The sequence below is a fragment of the Hippocampus guttulatus genome, chromosome 21, assembly GCF_054856545.1.
Source record: "Hippocampus guttulatus isolate MCC_2025c chromosome 21, RoL_Hgut_1.0, whole genome shotgun sequence".
NCBI classification, from domain to species: domain Eukaryota; kingdom Metazoa; phylum Chordata; class Actinopteri; order Syngnathiformes; family Syngnathidae; genus Hippocampus; species Hippocampus guttulatus.
Window position 1 is genome coordinate 8,016,689 of NC_141281.1, and position 22,546 is coordinate 8,039,234.

The 22,546-nt window shown below is 49.5% G+C and overlaps 1 protein-coding gene across 1 annotated transcript in view; it reads right to left on the reverse strand.

Moving 5' to 3' along the window:
* gli3 (GLI family zinc finger 3) overlaps nucleotides 1-22,546 on the reverse strand; it is a 75,681-nt gene that overhangs the window by 36,299 nt on the left and 16,836 nt on the right. The window contains exon 3 of the mRNA XM_086102496.1: nucleotides 7,064-7,285. Within this exon, the coding sequence (XP_085958622.1) occupies nucleotides 7,064-7,285 (222 nt within the window). The remainder of the gene's footprint in view (nucleotides 1-7,063; nucleotides 7,286-22,546) is intronic.

Sequence of the window (22,546 nt, forward strand, 5' to 3'; positions counted from 1 at the left end):
CAGCTAATTAGCACAGAACAAATAGAGGACCCTGGTCTTGCTGGAGATGGGAACTCGGCATGCACGACGACCCCCCCCCCCCACCACTCCCTCCCTCCCACCCCCACCCTCAGCATCTATCCCACAGCGGATGAGGGAGTGCGGTTTATTTCACCAGCCCTCTGCGGAGCGCCAATCTATCTCCCACATTTGCTGAATTTCTCCAGATTGGGATAAGCTGGGGGGAGCTGAACAAAGCGCTATGTGCCGGCCTCTGCGCCCAAACGACCCCTCCCCGTCCTCCCCTCCCAATTCGAGAGAGATTCACACAGCAGTTTAGTAGCTGGAAAAAAAAAAAAAAAAAACGGGAGCCCCACACACCTCCCCCACAACAGTCTTTATCTCCCTCAGACCCCCCCCCCCCGACCCCCCAAACCACCACCAATCGCTGATATGTCTCCGACACAAGGCGAGTTGATTTAAACCTCAAGTTAACTCACACGCGCCCGGACGACGTCTATTTTATTTCCACCCTCGCAGGGATTTCTTTGGCCCCCGTTCCGACATTCTGCGTTTGCTGGAGAGCGTTGCCGCTAACTGACAACGAAATCAAGGGTGGTGTTTTGTCTACGTGGTCTGGAAACTCCGCGGGCCTTGTCCCTCCTGCGACCGCGTTATCGCCGATGATGTAGATTGGAGAAAACACGGGCCGCAATCTTTCAAAATAAAGCCACAATGCCAAGTATCTGCCGTTCAAACTCTTGTTTGACACGCACAAGGGAAATGAAATGCCAAAAGTGCGACCCGGTAAACGATAACTGGACCAGAACTACATTGCAACAACACCGAAACTGCACTCGAACTACTCTCGGACTACACCAGAACTAGCCGAGAAGTGAACGACAAATAAAACTACATCCATAACACACAAAACTGGAGCTACAATGTCTCGTCGTTCAATCAAACTACACTAAAACTACACTTGACACACCCCGAAACAAAACTTGAACTACATTAGAACTACGCTAGTTGAACTACACTAACCAGCAACAGAACAGAATCAGAGGTTCACTCGCACTAGGACTTAACTAGAGTACATCAGGCCTGCAGGAGACCAGAACTCAAACTGCACAAGAAAAAAAAAAAAAACTAGACTGAAACCGCATCTGACCTAAAACCAGATGACATCAGAACTCAAGTTCAACTTCAACTCCGGCTGCTCTTCTGACTTTCGCATCCCTTCTCTCATGAAGCTAATCGCTTGTTTTCAGCCCGAATTCCAAAACAAGGACAAAGTTGTAATCCATTTAGCGCATCCCCGTCAACCGCGTCCACCCCGGAATAATCCGCCAAGATTGGAAGGTGCTATCAAGGGAAACGGGAGGCAGAAGAGATGAGAACGAAGTGAAAGCGGGAGGAGGGGGGGGGGGGGGGGGACTTGCGTCACGGTGATTTTTGGCCTCTTTGTCACGCAGGTGGCGCTCTGGGCTTCCCCGTCGCCCAGACAAACCTTGGGCCCGGCTGTAAAAAAAAAACAACTCGGAGAGGATTAAGCACCGGCAGAGCGCTTTAATGAGACCTGAGAAGTTGCCGGGGCTGGGGCGCCGCTTCCCGAAGGTCCGCCCTCGTGGCCCCGAGCGGCCCCCGTGGTGCCGGCGGCGGAGCCACATCAAAGGGAGAGCCCGGAGACGGTCGGTGGAGGGAGAGGGGGGGGGGGGGGGGGGGGGGATTGGGCAGGGGCGGAGGGGATGGTGCCCCGCATGGAGGAATCCCTTATCTCCTCCTGAGAGGATGCTGCTCTGCGCTGTGAGATTGTCTGGAGCTGCCACCTGTCTCAGGCATCTTTGAAGGCAACACTAAAGCCTGTGATGGGCCTGACCTCCTTGCGCTCCCGTTCTTTTATGTCTCTCTTCATTTTGGGCTTTGTTACTCACGCCTCCCCTCACTTCACTTCACTCCTCTCCACCTCCGCCGCCGCCGCGTGGATTCTTGTAGACTCAGCTTGGAGATGTCGCGGCGGTCAGAGAGGCGGTCTTGCGCTCATAGAAAGCGCAAATTTAAAAGCACATATTACTCTACGATAGCAACTGGGGATTCTCAGAACGATAATGCTGACGTCAATTTGCTCTGCGATAACACTTCGTAGGCGTTGCTACAAAAAGTAGGAAACGCAATTTTTGAGATTTACACATGAACAATTTCTTTGAATCTCATTCGCTTGAACTTTACTCGACCAAACTCAAAGTTCCACGACTGCACGACAGACCAGATCTCAACTAAACTCGACGACACCAGAACTGCAATCCACCTAAACAGGAGCTCCATTTGGCAAAAATTACACGTTCAAGTACACCAGCACTGCAATACAACTGCACCATAAGTGCCCTCGAACTACACTTGAACCACTCTAGAACTAAAGTGGAACGTAAGCCACCCCAGAACTGCGATGGAACTAAGCTAGAACCATATCAAATAAAGCTAAAACTAATACTAAACCCGAACTCTACCCAAACCATAACTTCAACGGCATTGGAAATGTAATCACATTAAGCTAGCAGTATGCTAAACCTGCTATACTAGAATGACACCGGAACTACACAATCGAACTACGCTACAGCCAGAACGGCAATCGCACTACATGAGAACTAAACTTGACATTAGGACTGCAATATAACTAAACTAGGACTACATTAACGCTTTACTTGTCCTAAGCTAAGCTAATTAACACGACACCGAAACTGCAATGAAATGAAACTGTTCTAGATAACATGCGATAACATTTTGAAGTACGCTGTAACTATATTGGAACTAAACTACAACTTGTACTACTGTGGAAGTGCAAAAATATTCAATTACCGGTACAACTACTTCCACAACTGCAATTAAAGCCTAAACTAGGACTACATGACACTGTATTATTCCCAAACCAGTATGAGAACGGCAACAGAACTTTTTTTTTCCCCTCTTCCAAAGTGACTGTAATTTAACTACCAGCAAACTTTACCAAAACCGCACGAGATGTCCAAGCCTTTATTGTGCAAGGGAACAGCATGTTCAGCATGTTTTTCAATCTCATTAGAAGTGCAAAGAATCTAAATGTTGTTCCCTGCTGAGCAAAGGCAAAGTTGTTAGCTTATCTTACGGAGATGTACAAAAAAAAATAAAAAATCAGGAGCAAAACACGCAAAAGCGATGATCCTTGCTAATAAGGAGGCTACAGAGGCTCCGATTAAATTGTTATTGTCGTCAAGACGCCGCAAATCTTAAGTCTCGGCCACATCAGCAGAATGTTTTGTCCGCGCGGGTGAATGGCGCGAATAAGAAAACGAGGATGTTAGGGAAAAAGAAAAAAGAAAAAAAAATGCGACACGGGCGCTACAACAGATGTTGCCGCTCTGATACGCCGGCGAAGCGCTCGTTCTTTGAACGTGCTAAATTCCCTGGAAATTCCGCTTAATTCTCCTTTACCCCCTCCGCGTTTAATCTCGTCATTGTTAACGAGACACGCCGTTATTTCTCCAGACCGCGTCACATGACTTTACGACACTTGAAACTCTGATGCCCCCACCCCCGTCTTCCTACCCTTCAAATCATGCAGCGCTCACTACAAAGAGCAACTCACATGGCAGATCAGGGCCTATCTCGCGAGCGAGCGATGCTGCTAATAAGCTGTAAAAAGGGGATCATCTGATTATCCCTGGTGTGCCGGACCACCGGGACCCCCGTGTTGTTTCTGTCCTGATGAAAGGCATCGGTCGCGGATGGAAGGCGTCCCTTTTCGTTTGCCCGCAAGCGCGCTCGGGGCTGCTGCTGCTAGTCGCTGATGCCGAGGGACTGCGCCTCGCCACCGCGCTTCAATATTTGAGGTGTCGCAAAGACAAACATTTAGCCCGCGTCTTGGCACCTCGGGCTTCCTTTTGAAGGCGCGCCAGCCCAAGTGAGTTCACAGAGGGTCACTTTTTTTTTTTGTTTTGCTTTTCAAAGCCCGATACTAAACTAGAATGACGCGTGAACTATAGAAGAACTAGAACTGCACGAGTATTTTTTTTTTTTTACTTTGAAGGCACGCCAAGCCTCTTTGAAAGGGAACTAAATGAGCGGGACATTTCTTGATTCTCTCCGGGTAAGGCCACGGAGTAGAGATTCTCATTTGCAATGCCCACCTGGGGTGCAGACAGCGGAGTAAAATGAGGCAAAAATAAAAACTAAACGAAATACAAAAGTTTCTACGAGTTGCATTTTTTAAGTCAATAAAAGGAAACTCGAATTGACACGAGACTATCAAGTCGAACTACAAGTGCATTCGAACCGCATTACAACTCAACTAGACCGACACCAGAACTAGGAATAAACTCCAAGGGTCACTCCTTGGTTTTGTAACCCGAGCTCGCACTAAGCCCCCCCGACTGCCCCCCCCCGCCCCCACTCCATCCAAAACATACACACATACTTGAAGATGAATGGAAATGTCTTGTGCAGTCCACATGAAGCGAAGCACTGTAATTACTTGTCGGCGCTGCGGGGCCGTTGTTGTGCCGATCACGTTCCGCGGCGGTGACAGCCGGCTCACTCAGTTCACTGGTCAGCCGCATTTTGATATTGAGACGGACGCCTTAGACGGCCGGGCCGGACGCGCTACGGCTCAACGAACCCCCGAGATCAGCTCGCCGCAGCAGTTTTGCCACCAATCAAGCGCCCCTGACCTCTGTTCCTCTTCTTGGCTGGATCACGGAGTGATCCAGGTATCAGGCACTTCCCAGAGAGGATCGGGAAGGGGAAGGAAGCAGGAAAACTCCATCAGTCAGGGACACAAGGAGGCTTTTGTGCGAGGATCTGACAAGAGCGAAAGACGGTCATCACGATGCTGTTAGGGGAAAAATAAAAAGTCATTTTGCCAAGCTGATTCCGAAGCGTAGAGATTTGGACTTTTTCACCGCCGCGTTCTCTGGTCTTTTAGGCAGCCGTTTTAACATTTGCAAGAAATCCGTGGCCTGAAAAGAAAGAATAGGCTTTTGTCTTCCGTCTTGGCAAAGGAGGGCCGAACGTTCAAGAAAGAGGCACTTTTAAAAGAAGACGGCTGACCGGCCGACCGGCTAATCGGCGCATAATGTAAACAGATGTCGCATTCACACTTAAAAGACAATTAGGATGTTGAAAAACAAACGGCCGCCTCCCTCATTAATCCGCGGCGCAATCCGTTCCTCCTTATCCCCACCGCCGAAAGCCTCGGTGCATTAGCGCGGCGGGAAGAAGGGACGCGGACTCTTATCCTGCGTGTTTGCCCAAGAAAAGCGGCTAAGACCCAGGCATCACCGCGATTAGCTCAAGCTAACAATAGGGGGCATGTTTCCTTAGTGGCTCCTCTCAAGTGGGTGGAAAAGCGCAAAAGTAAACACAAGCTCGGGCCAAGGACGATGACGCGGCTGCGATGAATGAAGACAACCAGCCTTGTTCTTTTCTCCTTCTTCTTCTCGAGAAGCAGCCGCCAGGTGTGCGGAGGCTGCAGGTGTCGTCGCATTTAAACGCATTACGCGCCGACACGGGCCGGAAACAACACTAAGCCGATTTATGGGCTTGGGGTGTTATTGTGCAGGGCGCCTCTTCATCGCCGGCAAACACACCTGGGATGAATTTCGGGGGCCAGACTGCCTGCGCGTGTTGCTTAGAGCATAGATACCGACAAAAAAATTTTTTTCAAAAATCATTTCAGAATTACAAATACTTTGCTAACAACTGAGCAAATGTTACACTTGAGGGTACAAGCTTGGGTGACAACGAGGGAAGGGAAAGAGCCGCCCTCATCCCCCACTTGCCGCTTTCAGTGGTCTCCGACCTTCCGACTGCACAAACGAGAAGTGGCAGTGTTGCTGAGTTAGGCCGGGGCGGAATAGCCACTAACATCGCGGCGGCCGTCACGCCACCAGCACGGACTTCTTTTCAAGAAAGCTTTCCCTTCGGGAAATAGACTTAAACCTGGCGGTCGGGGTCCGCTGGACTCTTCATTAGCAATCGGCCTGAAGCCCCTTCAGAGCCGATTGATGGCAAACCCAGCAGGCAATTAGCCTCTTAATCAGACTGATGCTAACCCAATCATCTCCCCGCCGCCCACCTTTGCCTCAGATGATCTCCACGACCTCACGTAAGGCCTTACGCCTGCTTGTCAGGTCTCCCAGTTGCAAGGTGGGAGGGGAGCGGGCTAGCAGGAGCAAGGAGATGCGGTTTGAATTTGGGCCGTTTGAAGTGCGAGTTGACGAGAGTGAGCCCGGCGCCCAGACAGCCCGCCCTAATGAGGGAATTAAGCCGGCGCGCTCGCCATACTAATGCTGCCGTGCAAGGTGGACTGGATTGTCAGGGACCGACGGGATGACCTCTCACATCCACGACTAAAAATACTCTCACACACTACTGAAACATTCCTGCATATATTCTTCAAACATTCTTAAATCAGTGAAAAATGATTCTCGCTCACACGTACTACTGAAATGATCGCACACGACCGAAATGCTCTCAGGCACTCATGGGGAAAATGATTCATTACACTACACTAGAAATATGCTCCCACACATGATCGAAACTCTCACACACACACTCGTGAAAATCATTCACACACACACACACACACACACACTACTGAAATGTTTTGTCTCTTTCTTTTGAAATGATCCACATTCACTACTGAAACACTCTCACCCGCAATAACTTAAAAACGTTTTACTCAAACACTGTAGAAAAGCTCTCACACATCCGACAGAAAAATATACATCCACACACACTACTGAAATGCTCTCACATGCACCAGTGAAACGCTCTCACATTTCCATTGGAAAGAGCTCCCACACTCACTCTAAAACACTCTCTCATTCACCTCTAAAACGCTTTCACACACACTGGTGACACATTCTCACACACTAACACTCAGATTCATCACTGGAACGCTTTCGCACACAATACTGAAAAACTAAAAACACTTGGAACTCTCTCACAAACACTCATGAACACTCTCTCACATGCTACTGAAAAACACTCACGGGCACAGCCTTCTGGCGTGCAATACTGCTAAGAAGAGCGCTTGAAAGTTTCTTACGGTAGTGCGAGTCCAGGTAGCCGTTGCGGGGGTCCATGGCGAAGAGGGTCCCTCGGTAGGGAAGGGCGTGATCGGCCAGGTGGGGCAGCGAGCCGGGCAGCTCCTTCTTGAGCGGCGAAGGCCGTTCCTCGGTGGACGTGGACGGCTCTTCGGTCACGCCGCGCTCCGAGCTCAGGGCGTTGCGCCTCTCGCGGTGGTACGGCGGGCCCGAGCTTTCGTCCTCTGCAAAATGACCACAAGGGGCTTCATGAAGGAAGACATTGCAGAAACCAGAGACACCCATCGACAGATGGCGTCGCAGCACCTGGAGACTATGAATTCACAGGTGGTGGCGCAAAAGCGCCATGGGGCTGGTTTGTCAGCCGCCATCAAACATTCCATGAAGTACAACGATTTTCTTAACTCACATTTGCCGTGTTTGAAGGTTTTATGGAGAGTAAATGTTATGAAGAGTGTTTATGGTGAGTAAAATACTGTTGAGTACACTTTTGCTTGTGGGAAAAAAACATGTTTAAACTTTTGATTTGGGAGTATTTGTGGAGTGGCTGGAATGGATTAATTGCATTCCCATTCATTTCAATGGGGCAAGATGATTTCGATTTTTAAATCTGAATTTAAATTTTTTGAAATACCAATTTAAAAAAAAAACAGTGTCCGCTTTTCCTCACCTGCAACCAAGTGAGGCTTTTTATCATCCGTGTAAACAGCCACATGTGGGAGGTGCGGCGTATATGGGCAAAAGCGTTTCAAACTTGAGGATTTCCCAGAAGTCTGCTCTTAAATTCAGCTTTTTTTTTCCCTCTCCTTCATAACTCCCATAGAGAGAGCAAGAGAGGCTTCCCGACCGCATTCCAAGCTGCCCATTAAACAGCGTCATGGGTTGTATCAAGCACCCCCTCCCTCCTCTCACCCCCACCTCTAGCCCCCCCTTTGGCCTGTTCTTAAACTAAATCTCTCATCCGCTGTCTGACGGAGAAATTGGGAGGAGCAGTATCTCTGGGGGGGAAAAGCTTCCTGGCACGCTGGCTAAAGAAGGGGATAAACGCCGAGTTGAGTTCAAGGGCTGAGCTCAGCCAAGAAAGACACGGCCTTTGACATGGGGTTTGACCTTTGAACTGGCATCTACGCGAGGGCGGACTAATGGGGTGCAAAGTCAGTCAGCGATCCGTAAGGAGTATGAAGCGTTAACCCTGCTTTTGTTTGTTTTTGTACGCCAAGAATGTTTATGGGTCAATATGACCCGCTTAATTCTACTAAATAACAAGAAACTAACAAAAGAAAACGGGTGAATAAAAAAATAGGAGATACTGTATGTAAAAAAAAAAGTGTACAACAAAAATAAATTAAGAAAACTTGAAAACTGCTAAATTAAATGCAACGAACTGTAATCAAGTAAGGATTCTTCCGCACACCACCAGAGGGAGCCATACTTGGAGAATCATTGCTCTAACTTTTGTGAGTGGCGTAAGTGAGTTTAAACTCATTAATGGTCACTTTGGCTCAAACGCACACTTTGTCGGGTGACATTTCAGCATGTGATGCATTTTTTTGCGCTGTTTTCGAAAAACGTCCGCTTGACACCCCCTTTCAACTGTTTATATTTCCCGGGCGCAAAAAGCCTCTTAAGCGCGTCTCAACAGCTAAAATTGGCCGGTAGACATGCGCGCCCAGCGGCCTTTTAACCGCTACATCGCTCCATTTATTAAACATCAGATAAATAAGCTCATAAATATGTACTCCAGTCAACTAGCCCGTTCTCACATGTCGACGTCAGACGAAGCGAGGGAAGCGGCGGATGCATTTTTTTCCTCTTTTTCCTTGCGAGCGAACGTGGCGCTCGCGGCCTCCACTTTTCCCAGCCCCGTGTTGGCGGCGGCGGATGAACCCAATTCCCGAAATCGCTTTATGTTAATATTGCGCTTTGCAAGAGCCAGACCTATTAATCCAGCTTTAGAGCGTATAAATGCCATTATTCCCTTAATAAGATCACGGGCTGTGCAGTATGGGATTAAATGCTTATATCATAACTGACGCTGTCATTTCCTGCGGATGAGGGCGGCTCGCTCCTCTCTCAGCCTGTCAGTTCCGCGTTAGAGGATCCCACCGTTCCTTCGCCGCCACCGCCGACCCGTCACGGAATAAGAGCGGGACCCGTGGGCTGCCAGCCGCATGGCTTCGCGACATTCCCCCCTCTTCTCAATCCTCGCCCCCTTAAGGAGGCGTTCTGTAAACCTGGCCTGCTTTGTTGTTCTTAAGTGGCTGCTCAAATGCCGCCTTGCATTGCTCGAGGCAGCCGTTCTCAAACTTTTTACACCAAGGACCACCTCGAAAAATACTAAAAAAGTAGCACCGTCATTACCGACACTGAAACGTAGAACCGTAGTGTGCCTAAGGCTATGTTCATACTGCAGGTTAATTCCGATATTTCCCCCCCCCCCCGTATGTGACAACATACCAAGTATACTGTAATGATTCTAACTACTCCAAAAGATAAGACACAATGTATTGTACTTTAAAGTTAAATACAACTGAACTGAACTGGATTAAAGTAATAAAAATAAGACATTCAATTGAGTGATTCTCCGCATACTACTCAAGGGAGGCCAAGAAGCTGAAACGCGGAACCTTCCGGCGACGACACCTTTTACACTTAGCAGATGCCAGTACCACCAGTGGCCTCCGCCACGGAAAAGTCCAGGCTGGCGGGCCAGGATCTAAGCGCTTCACGACCCCCCGCCACTCCCGGTGAGGTCAAGCGACTAATGGCTCAATCACAGCCGTGTCACACACCCCGCAGCTGTGACCATGGCGAGCATGGGGCGGGGTTCATCAACGTCCCATATCGCACCTTGAGGGGCTTCATTACTGCGCTTCCAAGCACCTTCAATGGTTAACGAAACACTCAGAGGCACAAAGGCTCAATTGACTCCCGGGTGGACACCGGCTGTAGAAGAAGACAAAGACGAAGAAGCTTCACCTTCATTTTTTTTAATTCCGCCCCTACGGTCACCACACTAAGCCCTCCGCCAGTTTGTGGGTCCATTCAGACCAGCACAAAAGCAGCAGGCCGGGTCTCTGCAGACCCCCAAAAAAAAAATACTAGAACTATCCCGTTCTCTCCCTCCCTCTCTTTCTGTGGTGATTGAATTTCTTAACATCTTTTCAAAAAGCGCTTAAATGCCTGCAGGCGAGAGGAAGAAACAAGCTAATGGTGGATGGGGAACGCTGAACAAATTTCAGAGGCCTTTCCTGCTCGCGTTTGAGCTTGAAAGCGCGCTGGCGCCTTTCAACTGTTCAAAGTCCTCCTTCCTCCTGCAGTGTCACTGAAGGATTTGAAAAGAAGGTAATTGTGCTCGCTGCCGTCCTGATCAGAGGGCGCGCACCGCCTTTACTACTTCCTGCGCCACTAGAAAGGTACCCGGTGCTCCGTTGCGCCATTCTTCCCAGAACCCCTTTTAGCGTAGCTGCGCGCTCTCTCCTTTCAACACCTGCGAGCCGCTCATTAAAGTCCCCAAAAATCCCAAATGTCGCCCCTTCTTGTCCATGTCGCTATTGTCAAAACGGGCCGCAAACCATTCAGGAGGAAAGCAGGGGTGGATGTGATGCTTGAAAGCCGGAAAAGTGATCTCCCTCCACTTTCCGACACAAGTATATTGCTGCCATGCCAGGAAAAAAAAAAGTTTTCTAGTACATTGTGACATGATACATTTCAAATTAAACTAAAGTTTGCTAGCTTCATGCTAACCTACAACATATAGGGGGGGCGAAGGAGTTACCGCGATATAGCGCGGTATTACTGTGAGGGACAAATTTAGCGGCAACCCAGCAATTCAGAGAAACCTGAAAAACGCCCCCCAACACCCCCCCCCCATTCGACAACCCCCTCCGCCGAAGGCAGAGGTTAAAAAACAAGGGCTTCTCCTTCCTAATGCTAACCCGTCTTTCATTCTCAAGGATCTGATTTGCCCTCCGGCCTCAACTCTTGTCAGTCTCCCAGGCCGGGACGTGTGCTTTTCAGGGGGCGCACAAAGGCCCATTGCAAAAAAAAAAAAAAAAAAAGAGAAGATGCCCCCCACCCCCTTTCCTCGCCAACTCTCCTCCAACCCCCAACCATCTTTTGTGAAGCCCAAACATCAGAAGAGGTGTTGTTGTACGTCTGAGCCAAAGCCAGAGAGAAGCGGCGCTCCACCTTGGGCGCCTCAAAGAAGCGTTTGTCAATGGCACAAACAGGTTTTGGCTGCACATGGAGGAGACATGAAGCGAAATCGCACAAGCACTTCGTCTTCAAAGCTCCTCTCCTCCTGTGCAATAATCTCTTGCTCCCCTTTTATTCCACCTCCCCTCCCCTCCTCGTCTTTCTCTTGCAAATCAACTCCCGGGAAAGACTTGGAGACCCCCCCCCCCAATCAACAATGAGCGGGAGAGAGGGGAGAAGGAGAAAATTCCAGCAGCTGGCTGCAGTTTAATAAGAGCACGTCTCCAAGCCGCTTAAGCTTATGCACCTGATTCGCCGCAATAGACACGAAGGAATCGGTGGTGATTAGCGGCCAGCCTGGAAGACTCGGCGGAGAAATTCGGCCGAGCCCAACTCAACGACTGCGAGCGGGATCCCGAGGATAGGGCCGCGCTCTCGTCCCCCCCACGACGGGTGACTTCACTTCCTGTCCGCTGGTGACTTACAAGGCAAGACATCTCGCTCAGTACCTGGTGACCTTTAAGCGGCTTAGCTTTGTTTAGCCGAGTCAACTTACAAAAAGTTGGCGCACAAAAAAAAAAAAAGCAACAAAAAAAACCTAGTCAAACTGGACTAATAATAAGAAATAAAGCTAAAATGAACAACTCTTCAAAATAAAAATTCTCAAGATTAAGAAAAATATCAAAAAGGTTTGTATATCTGTCGAAAGTAAAAGTAGACTAAAATTCCAAAAAATTAAATCATTACATCTACTACTAACATACTAAGAAATACATATATATATACTGTATATATATATATATATATATATATATATATATATATATATATATATACGTATATACACAATTAAAAATAAAATAAAATGGCTACTTCTGTTGGAAATATATTTCAGGTACAGATGAGTGCTTCTCAAGTTGTGCTTGAATCATTTCAACTCTCAAGATTGTCTCTGGATGTGAATCGTTTTAACAATGTTACTGCCAATCTCACCCCCCCCCCAAAAAAAAAAAAATGAGGATCAACGAGGATTTTCACCACCAGTCTATTGCCCAATAAACTTGTGAGTTGCCTCAATGTAACCTCTGTTCAATAATGAATTCTGCGCACAGGCGAGCATTGTGGAAACCGATTCTACTGTCAGCAGGTAGGGAGGCTCCCACTCCTGGTTAGCAGTCAGCAGCTGATTTCACACACACCACAAATGCCCACTTCAATATTCATCCAGGCAAATTCAACAACTCCCACATCTCAATTTGGCTCCCAGCTACTCTCTCTCTGTGCCGCCGGGGGTCTGCTGGGACTACCCCCCCGCCACCCCCGGCCCCCAGGAGCTCCCTCAGTCTCTCGCAGTCCCCGGCCGCCGGGCCGCAGGGGCAAATCAAAGCCTGCCCGGCTCCTTCCATCTTGCTGGCGCTCACCTCAAATCAGGCTCACAGCGGGATTGTGCCATGCCAAGACTCCGCCGGCCCCCTTCGCCCCCCTCCCTTGCTCGCCCATCAGGGGCACGGCGGCTCGAAACCCCACCAGCATGTCATCAGGCCCACATTGTGATGGAGCAATGAGCAGCGGCCCGCTACAGCTAAAAAGCTTCCACTCTAAAATGCACATTGATGCCCTTTTTTTTTTTTTTGGTACAAGGGATAGTTAGGTTGCTTTTAAGACTTTTCACTCGAAATACACCTTCACCTACATTCTTAAGCCGAATCAAACACCAAGAGATGCATTTGATGGCAACTTCAAAGGCAAAGATTCCATTAGGCGCTCCCGGCCAACCGGCTTCCGACCGTCACAAGTCGGCAATGATGGGCTGTAACCTGTTACGAACTTCTCCATAACAATGCCACGTGATTGCGCGCCCATGTAACTTCAGTTTGACAGTCCACTACTCGCAATCTGTTTCTAGAACCCAGGTTTAAGGGAACTACTCCAACGCACCTCATTCAAACGATCAGCTCATCAGTACGCTCTGTAGAAGCCCGAAACCATCACGATCAATCGAATCAGGTGTGTTGGAGTCGGGAGAGCTCTGAAAACAGGCAGGATATGGCTCTCGGGGGACCCGCAGTCAGATTTTAAATCCATCCTTGCGGGCCCAGAGCACTGGCACCACGATGAGGTTTGTCGACCATGTAAACGTCTTAGCTGACCGTTTGGATTTGAAATGTATGAATGACATTTTGGGAGATTTGTTTGTGCTCCGAGCACATGTGTCCATAGAGTCTTTTTTTTTCCACAGTGGCTCAAAAATATTTTATATTTTATTGTAAATATTTTATACGAGCTAGAATACATGATGGAAAGCAAAGCGTGCAGAGTCTCCGTCACTAAATGTCAATGAATGGGATGATCAATCATTCCCAACAGCGCCTCAAAATGTCCACTCTGCCCATTATCGATGCCGGTTTCTTTTTGGCAGTCCGCTTCTTCCTTGACAATCGTGCCATGTTTTTGTGGTTCAAAAAAAAAATTCGAATACAGTACATTAGATTGTATGTGGAGCTTTAAAAGCTTGGCAAAGACTCACGGACTGTTTTCTTGACGACTGCCCAGTTGAGTTGCTTTCGTTCGCGTCGCTTTGCTGTGCGGCAAGGCCCGAGACGGGCATTCGCCAAAGGGCACTTTGGCTAGCATTCTTGGCGGCGTCAAACACCAAGAAATGCATTTGACCACAGCTTGAAAGCCAGAAATTCCATTTAACGCTCCCGGCCAATCGGCTTACGAAACGTATCAGCGTGGCTTCAGACGCTCACAAGTCGGCAATGATGGGCCGGAACCTGTTTCGTACTTCCAACTGTCCACTGGAACAATGCAACACCAGGGCCCCGAATTCGCACCGGCTGGGACAGTGCTTCGTTGATTTAGGAGGGGGCGGGGGTGGGGCTTGATCTGGGCACGCTTCCCAGCACACCAGCAGAGGGCCAGTTTCCACCAGGGCACGAACGGCAGAATCATACTTCTGACACACACACACACACACACACACACACACACACACACACGAGCGAGCGAGCGAGCCGGACTGGTCTGTGGCACTCCGATTAGCACCGGCTTGCCAAGAGAAACTGATCTGTGGCCAAAGCAAAGAAGTGGCGAGCCAACTGTTGGGATCCAGTAGAGAGGAGGGAAAAGAAATTATTACGGAAATCCAAAAATGCCACTACGCATGTTAAAGCAGCAGTTCATTGCACTTCCTTCAGGATCTTGTTACACTTAAGTATCCCAACAGCATCGGGGTAGAATGAAGCTTGTTGCTTCAAAACTACTTTTGAGCAATGATGCACAAGTTGGGGGGGGGCAGCTCAAAACATTTCACTCTTTGGGATGAGAGACCCGGAATTAGAAATGAACACCGAGTACAAATCAAGAAAATAAAAATGACTTCAACAAAAGAAAAAAAAAGAAAAAATCCCCCTTTTTTTTTTTTGTGGAGACGCAAGAGTAGCGAAGTCGAAGATGACGCCTAATGAGGCACCTGCCCGCCAGTCATTGACAAGCATGTTACCTCCTAACAGAGGCTAGCGGGCTAATTTGACTTTTGACATTTGATAGCAAAGGAATGAAGGGGGATCAGCCATTTATCTGGAACAGGATTACTCCCCCTCACCCTCACCCGCTTCCACTCCATCATGCGCCGCACACACACACATAAGCCATCCCCCCCCTCCAAAAAAAAAAAAAAAAATGCTCTCCGAGTCAAGCCCGGATTCATTAATTTTCCTACTGCTAAGTACTTTATCAATGACTGGCGCTGCTCCGCCGTGGTCTCTCTGCGCCTTCCTGCCGTCCGCCGTGCTCTCAACAAGCGCGACCCACGCGCTAAGTGGGACATCGCCGATTTGTGGAAGTTTGGAAACAGTCACGCTAGCATCTGCGCTGTAAAGGTCATTCGCTAGGACGGTGAAAAAATAACGTGCGGCGCTGTTCTGGGTGTTTTCGGGGGGGGGGGGGGGGGGGGCTCTTCCAAGGGCTTCGTCCAAAAAAGTTATCTTGATTCTTGGGGTATTTCAATTCCATGTCTTAATACTTTTTTTAAAAAAACACCTGGGGACTGTTTTGAATTGTAAAACCAAAGTCACGATGCGTCTCCTTTAAGTGTCGCCAAGGGTCAGCACGATGTTATGACATCACTGGCACGCAGCGGGAAGTGAATGGAAGCAATGATCGCAGAGACTTGACGCGTTGGCATCCGTACCCGAAAAAAAAAACCTCACGCTTGGAAAACTCGCACTCACATACTGTCCGGTCAGGAGACCAGCGCTGCGATCGCTCAGAAGAGGTGCGAGGAGCCAATTTGCATTGGTAACAGAGCATTCGTCTCAGTCGAACCCCCGCCGAAGGCCGAGCGTCTCCATTACACGTCGGACGAGCGGCTGCGCGTGAGTGTGACAAATTCGGGTGAAACGAATGGCACAGTCGGGTCTTTCATGCCGCAGCTGGCAACACTCACGCTGTCCAGCCCATCGCACAGGATTTTTTTTTTTTAAACTAGCAAGCATGGCAATCACAATTCCAAACCGCAAGCCAGGTGCCGTAAAAAGAACACGCTAACTACCTGGCACTCGCAACGAGGAGCTGTTCTGGACATTCACACACACACACACACACACACACACACATACATACACACACACAATGAGTCGCTGGTGTTCGACCGACAGGCTAATCGCATCGAGGTTTTAGCCTTAAGCGTTCAACACGTGATTTGGAATAAGGTTGGTACATTTTGCGGAGGCTCGGAGGCGGCAATGTGTCTCACAAGGATTCTTTTATTGGCGTGTCAAGCAATGTTTGCTTTCCAATTTGCAAATCATCATTACGAAATCAGCTCGGAGCAAAAAAAAAAAAAAAAGCCTAGACTTGACCTTGGCTCCCCCTGAAAAAATACAGACAAGACCGAGACCTTCGTTGGCCCAACAGTCAAATTTTAGGTGAGTTCGGAGTCATCTTAAGGCCACAGGGCGGAGAAATTGTTGCCGCTTGCAGTGATGGAGTCCAAATATAGCAGCTCCACTTCATGGTCTTTCGCTTAAAATGTCATCTCTGGGTTTTCCATTGCACACCGCACCCTGCGTCCTTTTCCTCCCATCCATCAGGCATCCCGTGTCCTCCGCTTTAATGACCTGTCCCTGTCCCTGGCGTTTTTTTTCTAATCTGGGCATTACTTTACCGTTAATCCCACATAAATATCGACTTGAGCCGCATATCTGCCGTCCTTTATTGGACTGGAGGGAAAGCGGTGTTTAAAGTGATCACTGTAAACTCGAGGCTACTTTCGGATTTAAGTGCGGCGTGGTGTTCCCCGTTGCCCGTCTCCTTCGCTAATCTCCCCTCTCGTCACTCGCCAGTCTCCTCCATATCCTTCATTTTACACCCCCCCCTCCCACCCAACTCTTTTCATTTCCTCACTGCATGCACCTCCCTCTTTTCATCCACTGTAAAGCATCTCCAAACCCCTCCCTCGTGAACCCCACGGGGTACGGCGAGGGGGCGGGGGGGGGGGGGGGGGCGACTCGCACAGACCCACGCAGAGTTGTCCCAGAGCCAAACCCAGAAACAAAGAGCCCACAGAGAGAGGCCCAGACATAATATGGAGCTCCTCTGACAGCACTCGAAGATGAAGTCATGAGGTCACCAAATAGTTAATCATAATGCCCCCTCGCGCTAGCACCGTCAATACCGCCTTTTAGCGGCGGAGAAAAAAAAAACGAGCGCCTCCGCGCATGTGTGAGCGTCAGCGGTGTGCAACAAGTGTGGACAGATAAAAAGCTTTTAAAAATGTAATCGGAGACTCCGGCGGGGGTTCTTTGTGGATACCAGAGGGAGGGAAAACAAAACTTTTGGCTCCGCGCCAATAAACTTGGCGCACAGGCCCCACCCCTGCCCCCCCTCCTGTCTCCTTTTTAGAGTTTGTCTCACAAGCGACACCCCTGGGCGGTAATGGAACTGCGGCAGTCAGGTCTGCCCTCCGGACATCGGCGCAGCCTCCCAGCTTCGGGTGGAGGTAAGAAAGACGAGGCAAGTGGTTCAGGGTGTTTTCAACTGTGCTTCTTCATCAATCCCCCAAAAAATCTTTCCCTTCAATTCTGATGGGGCCACATCTCAATACATCGGCCTTTGAACTGGCCTTGTACACCCCGTGACCAAAATGTTTGTCTGAAATTGACCCCTCACCGAATCTTTGCGGGTGAGGGGAGTGGATTCCATCATTGATGTCACAAAATGGAGCGAGCCTATTCAAATGCCATCAAAGAATGATGGAGCGGGGGTGGGTGGGGGAGTTGGTGAAAACCAGTTCTTGCTTCACATGAGGACTCGGTCAAGTTCATGTTGGCACTGCCGCTACCGACATTTGTTTCGCCGGCAAAGTCAGTCCCCGCAACACATCTGAGTTCAATTCTCCGCATGCCCTCTCCTTCGGAAAATCAATTTCTCTCAGAACGGGGTAAGGGGATTACACCGTGCCTCCCCGGATCCAACCCTGACAAATGGTTCTTATCAGCTGACAGCCCACTAACTCCAGTTCCTCATCTCCCTTTTCCCGATCCAGGAGGGGGGGGGGACTCGCCACGCCGGTGCGGATGTGATCCCAGGGCTGGCTCTGCCAATAGTGGCGACTCATTTCACACTCCGAACCTGAGCTGTTTACGAGAGCCCTGGGAGAAAGGAGGGTGGGAAGAAGCGAGAGCGCAGGGGAGAGCGCGGAGAGCGCCGCTGCCTCTCCGCCGTGTCTGCTTCCAATCAATCGCCAGGAATCGCCGCCGTGCTTTTTGGCCTTTGATCCGAGCGCCTCCGTCGAGAGGGAGATCTGGTTGGTGGGGAGGTGGGAGAAGGGGGGGGGGGGCTCCAGGCCCAGGGGGGTGCAGAGGTCAGGAGGGAGAGATTAAGGGGATGCGGGGGCCTCTTGTTCATGCAAACCTGAAAGCTTGACTTGATCAAGTTTGTCAGAGGCTGAAACGCAAGCTTCTGCCATTGGAAATCCCGACTGCGGTGCTACAATGGCAGAGGCGGCCATGCACCCCCCCCCCCCCCCATTTGTGAAAAGTTATTTATATTGAGAGGTCTCAGCCAAGGAGGCGAGGTTTGTGTTTTTCGGACCCCAGAAAAAAAAAATTTAAACTACACAACAATTCTCCATGAAGCTTTGTGTAGGTTGGTACAAGGAATAATCCGAGAAATTGTTTTACAGATTCAGGTCACACGGTTTGGGAATCTTACAACCTCGTCTGTAGTCCGACATATCCATCTCCACTAACATAGAAAGTTTTGCCCCATATGGTGACACTTATGGTGCTCCACTTGAAAAAAAAGAAAAATGAACGTGTCTAACAGTTTGTACTTGAAAGGTCGTGTTTAACTTGATGATTAATAGACGTGATACAGTGCTATCAAAACAGTACTCGATGACAATCTAAGAGAAGCGGTCCAATTGCGATCCAAATTTTCTCATGGATTTACAAGCAGAAATGAAAACTAACATTTATAAAACCCGCATCTGGTATATTTTCTTGGCCGAGATCTGCACTCTACCAAAGTGCCATTCAAGTTGTGTCTCTTTAGCCTTTTGTGCACGCGTCCAACTAAAATCCACAAGTAAATCCCCAGCCAGACTCGAACCTTGAACTAATTATATGTTCTCACCACATGATGAAGTGTGTCAAGGAAGCATTTAAAAAACCAAAACTGGAAAACGTTTTTGTCATCGCACATTTATGATCAACACCAGATGCGGCGGGGCAAAAGCCGTCGGACGCAAACGTCCGTCGGTGTTCGAATTGAAGCAAACACCGACCATGACTTTCGCAACGACCCGAGAGGAGGCGAGCACAACACAGCGCGAGGGAAGGAAGGCACCATACTAAATCCTCCTGGCAGGCTCGGGACGCTCTTGCTTTTGTTCCTACTGGTGGGGGGGCACCAATGCCTGACAACAAATAGCAAAAAAAAAAAAAAGTACAAGCATAATCAAATACTGTTTCCCCACATTATGGGGTTTACGGGGCCCCCGCACCTCCCTGGTCTCAGAGGAATGGGACCTGGCATTGGTGGAGCGGTGTTGGGATGTTACTTGGCTAACCCCAAACCTAACCCCATTACATCATATCCTTTGGGACATGCTCATTATCTTTTTTTGGGGGGGCCGAGGGGGTGATGGTCCGGGGACTTCTCTGTGACCCCCGGTGACCACTGATTTCTCACTGCGGCGCTGTGGACGGAAGTCCGCCAGTCAAGCGAGTCCAAAGACCAAGGCTGGGCTGGAAGGCTCGTGTCCCCCCCCCCCCCCTCCACCCTGAGTAGCAATGAGGCTAAGCTAATCTCACGCCTCGGGCCCCAGCGAGGTGGCGCTGCCAAAGCCCGTCCCCCTGCTGCTGCAGGAAATTGCCTTCAGTCCAGAGGTCCGTGAAATGAGTGTGACTCACGAGAGAAAGCGAGGCACGCCCACTGTTTGTGTATCTACAGGTAGGCCTTAATTTATCCTCGTGGAGTCTGAAAGGTTTTTCCATGCATTTTTTATGTATTATTTATGCAACAAGCAGGGGGTTATTTGAACACAAATACCCAGTTTTGCTGGGGGGGGGGGGGGGGGGTCGGCCTCAAAACGCCTCCTCCATTGTGCTGTTTGACCCCCGGGCCAGGCAGTACTCCCTGGAGGTCCCTTATCCCTACATCAGTCTTCTCTCATTAGCCCCGCAGACCCAGAACTGGGAGCAAAGCAACATGGAGGGGACCCTCGCTTCCTCCTCTGGACCCCACCAAAGGCACATAGCACAGAAACAGATGGGAGGGATCCTCCTCCGAGTTGGTTCTAAAGCACAGATCAGTCACCTCTGCATCGGATGTATACCTTCTATTCTTGAACAACAAAAGAGGAGATTTTTCATCGCTTCAAGAAGCAACACGAGGAGGGGATCGGGAGAAGGCAGAGATGGAGCAGAACACAGTGGAGAAACAGTTGATTATGAGTCCCATCAAGTGATCAATGATTTCATTAACAAGACGGATCACGCGGCTGTCATAGTGCTGACACGGGCTGAGGGATGATCCGCTCCCGAAGCTCCATTTTCCCCGGACTCGCCGTTCTCCCGCCCTGCCCTTCCAATATACCTCTTCGGACCAAAAGAGGACGGAGAGTGGAGTTTGGGGGTTGGGGGGAGGGCGGGAGGGGGTTAAATCGGAATAAAGCATGGTTTTGACGGACGGCGGGGGCAGTCACGGAGGGAGATGGAGGAAACTGCGGGGTAGGGGGGGGGGGGGTTGAAGGAGGGAAGGAAGAAAAGTGGAAATCCATTTTGAAACCCATTTTCAATTAGGGGTCCACAAGCTGTTATCACAGGTGTCCCAGAATGGCGGCCCGTAAGTGAAAATGTCTCCTATCCGTTTGTGAAATGAAACCTTATCTGGGCGGCACAAAGATGGTGGGGGGACAGCGTATCTGTAAATTACTTTCCATCCGCGCTGTTAACGGGAACTTTATTTCTGTCGGATGACAATCCCCCCCCCCCGCCAGCCTATCCCCCCCGCTATCCTCACCACCCCCTCGATTTACTGTTGATCATTTAAATGGCTGCCTAAAAAGACGGTGACCCCTCAACCGCTCCATCCCGCCGCCCTTCCACCCTCTTCACCTGTCAGATTTTCTTCCCTTTCTTCTTGAAAGCCTTCCTTTTGCGCCGATAATTCTCTGGCCCAACTCTTTGTTGTCCTGACTTGAACTGCTGAAAAGCCGGTCGTCAATTACGCAACTTTTACATCTTTCGGAAGCCTCTTGTGCTCCCACCCCACAACCTTCCCAACTCAACTCCAATTCCACACCTTTCCCCTAAATACCCCATTTTGTAAAACCGCACCACCAATGGCAATGATACCCCCCCCCCAACAAAAGAATCAGAGGACTTTGTGGTCCACCTGCCCGCTGAATGATGAGAGTAAGGGATGGGGGTGGGATGTGGGGGACCTCCCCTGAACCCCCCCTCCCAATCATGGCATTGTCGCGGCGCCGTTGGCTCTTTTGAGTTGTCAGGCAAGAAAAAAGGGGATTGAGGAAGTGGGGTAGCCGACGTGTTGCATGAGGGCCACGCAGGATGAATCCACGTTTTAGTAGCCAACCACGTCACAACGCCGTGCCGATAACGACAACTTGGCGCCAGAATAAAACTTCCAACAGGGGGGGGAAGGAACAGACTTAAAACTATTCAACTATCATTGGGATCTTGAGGCCAAAGGGGTTTCTTGGGGATCAGGGGCTTCTTCCAATCAGGGGAACCCGCCAAAGAGGCTGCTCGGCAGCTGCTCACAATTACCTTTTTGTTTGGAAGGGGGGATGCAGGCGGTGGGGGTTAAAGTTTGGTGTAGTGTTACATCCGATAAGAGGTTATGAGTTCTGGCAGAGGGCAATTTGGAGTAATTATAACCGTCCAAAGAATGTTAGTGGCCTTACGATTATGGGACGCCGAATCGGGATTGGTGGACTGGTGGATCTGGCGGGATATTTCCACCTCTGTGTACTCTCTTACACAGCAACGTGCTATCAGAAGTAAGTCTTGTGTTTTAAAATTTACAGCGGTTTCAGCTGTTCGGTGTCACACAGACATCGCGCCATCTCCAACACTACCTCAGAAGTTGGTCGTGGACCACCTTTCTCGCAATATTCAGAAACTGGACCTTTCACACAGAACAGCAAAAAAAAAAACAGGGAGTATAAAGGAGACTTAAAGATAGAATAGGTGCAAAAACATCAAGAACCGTGGTCTGACTAATCTTGCTCCCATCAGAGAATCTTGCCGTGACTCCCTGCAGTTTTACCAACAGTCATTACATCAGCAAGGAAAATCCCCAATTATGGAGTCAAATTATAACCCTGCTTTTTCCACAGCCACCCCCATTCAGCGGGCTCCTTAATTAATAAAACTTCATCGGCCATCTGGCAATGGCTTTTCCCAGGATGCTCGGGGATGTTCAGTGTTACGTTACCCACTTCCTGTGAGGGAGAAAGTCGCCTCCGCAGATTTACCCTATACACTGGACACTTGGGATTATCCTGTTTGACAGAAGCCTCCTCTTGGGCCATCCACCACCTCACACCCAAAACCAGTCTAAAATCCTCCCGCTACTAATGAGCGCAGCTGCGGCTTAAGCGTGGGGAACGGTGATCCCAACTCCAGTATTGTTGTGTCTATAGACTTGACTGCTTATCTATCTATCTAGCCAGCTAGACAGCTAGAAAGCTAGCTAGCTAGCTAGACAGATAGATACCTCATTCTTGCATCTGAATGAAAAGCGAATGACTA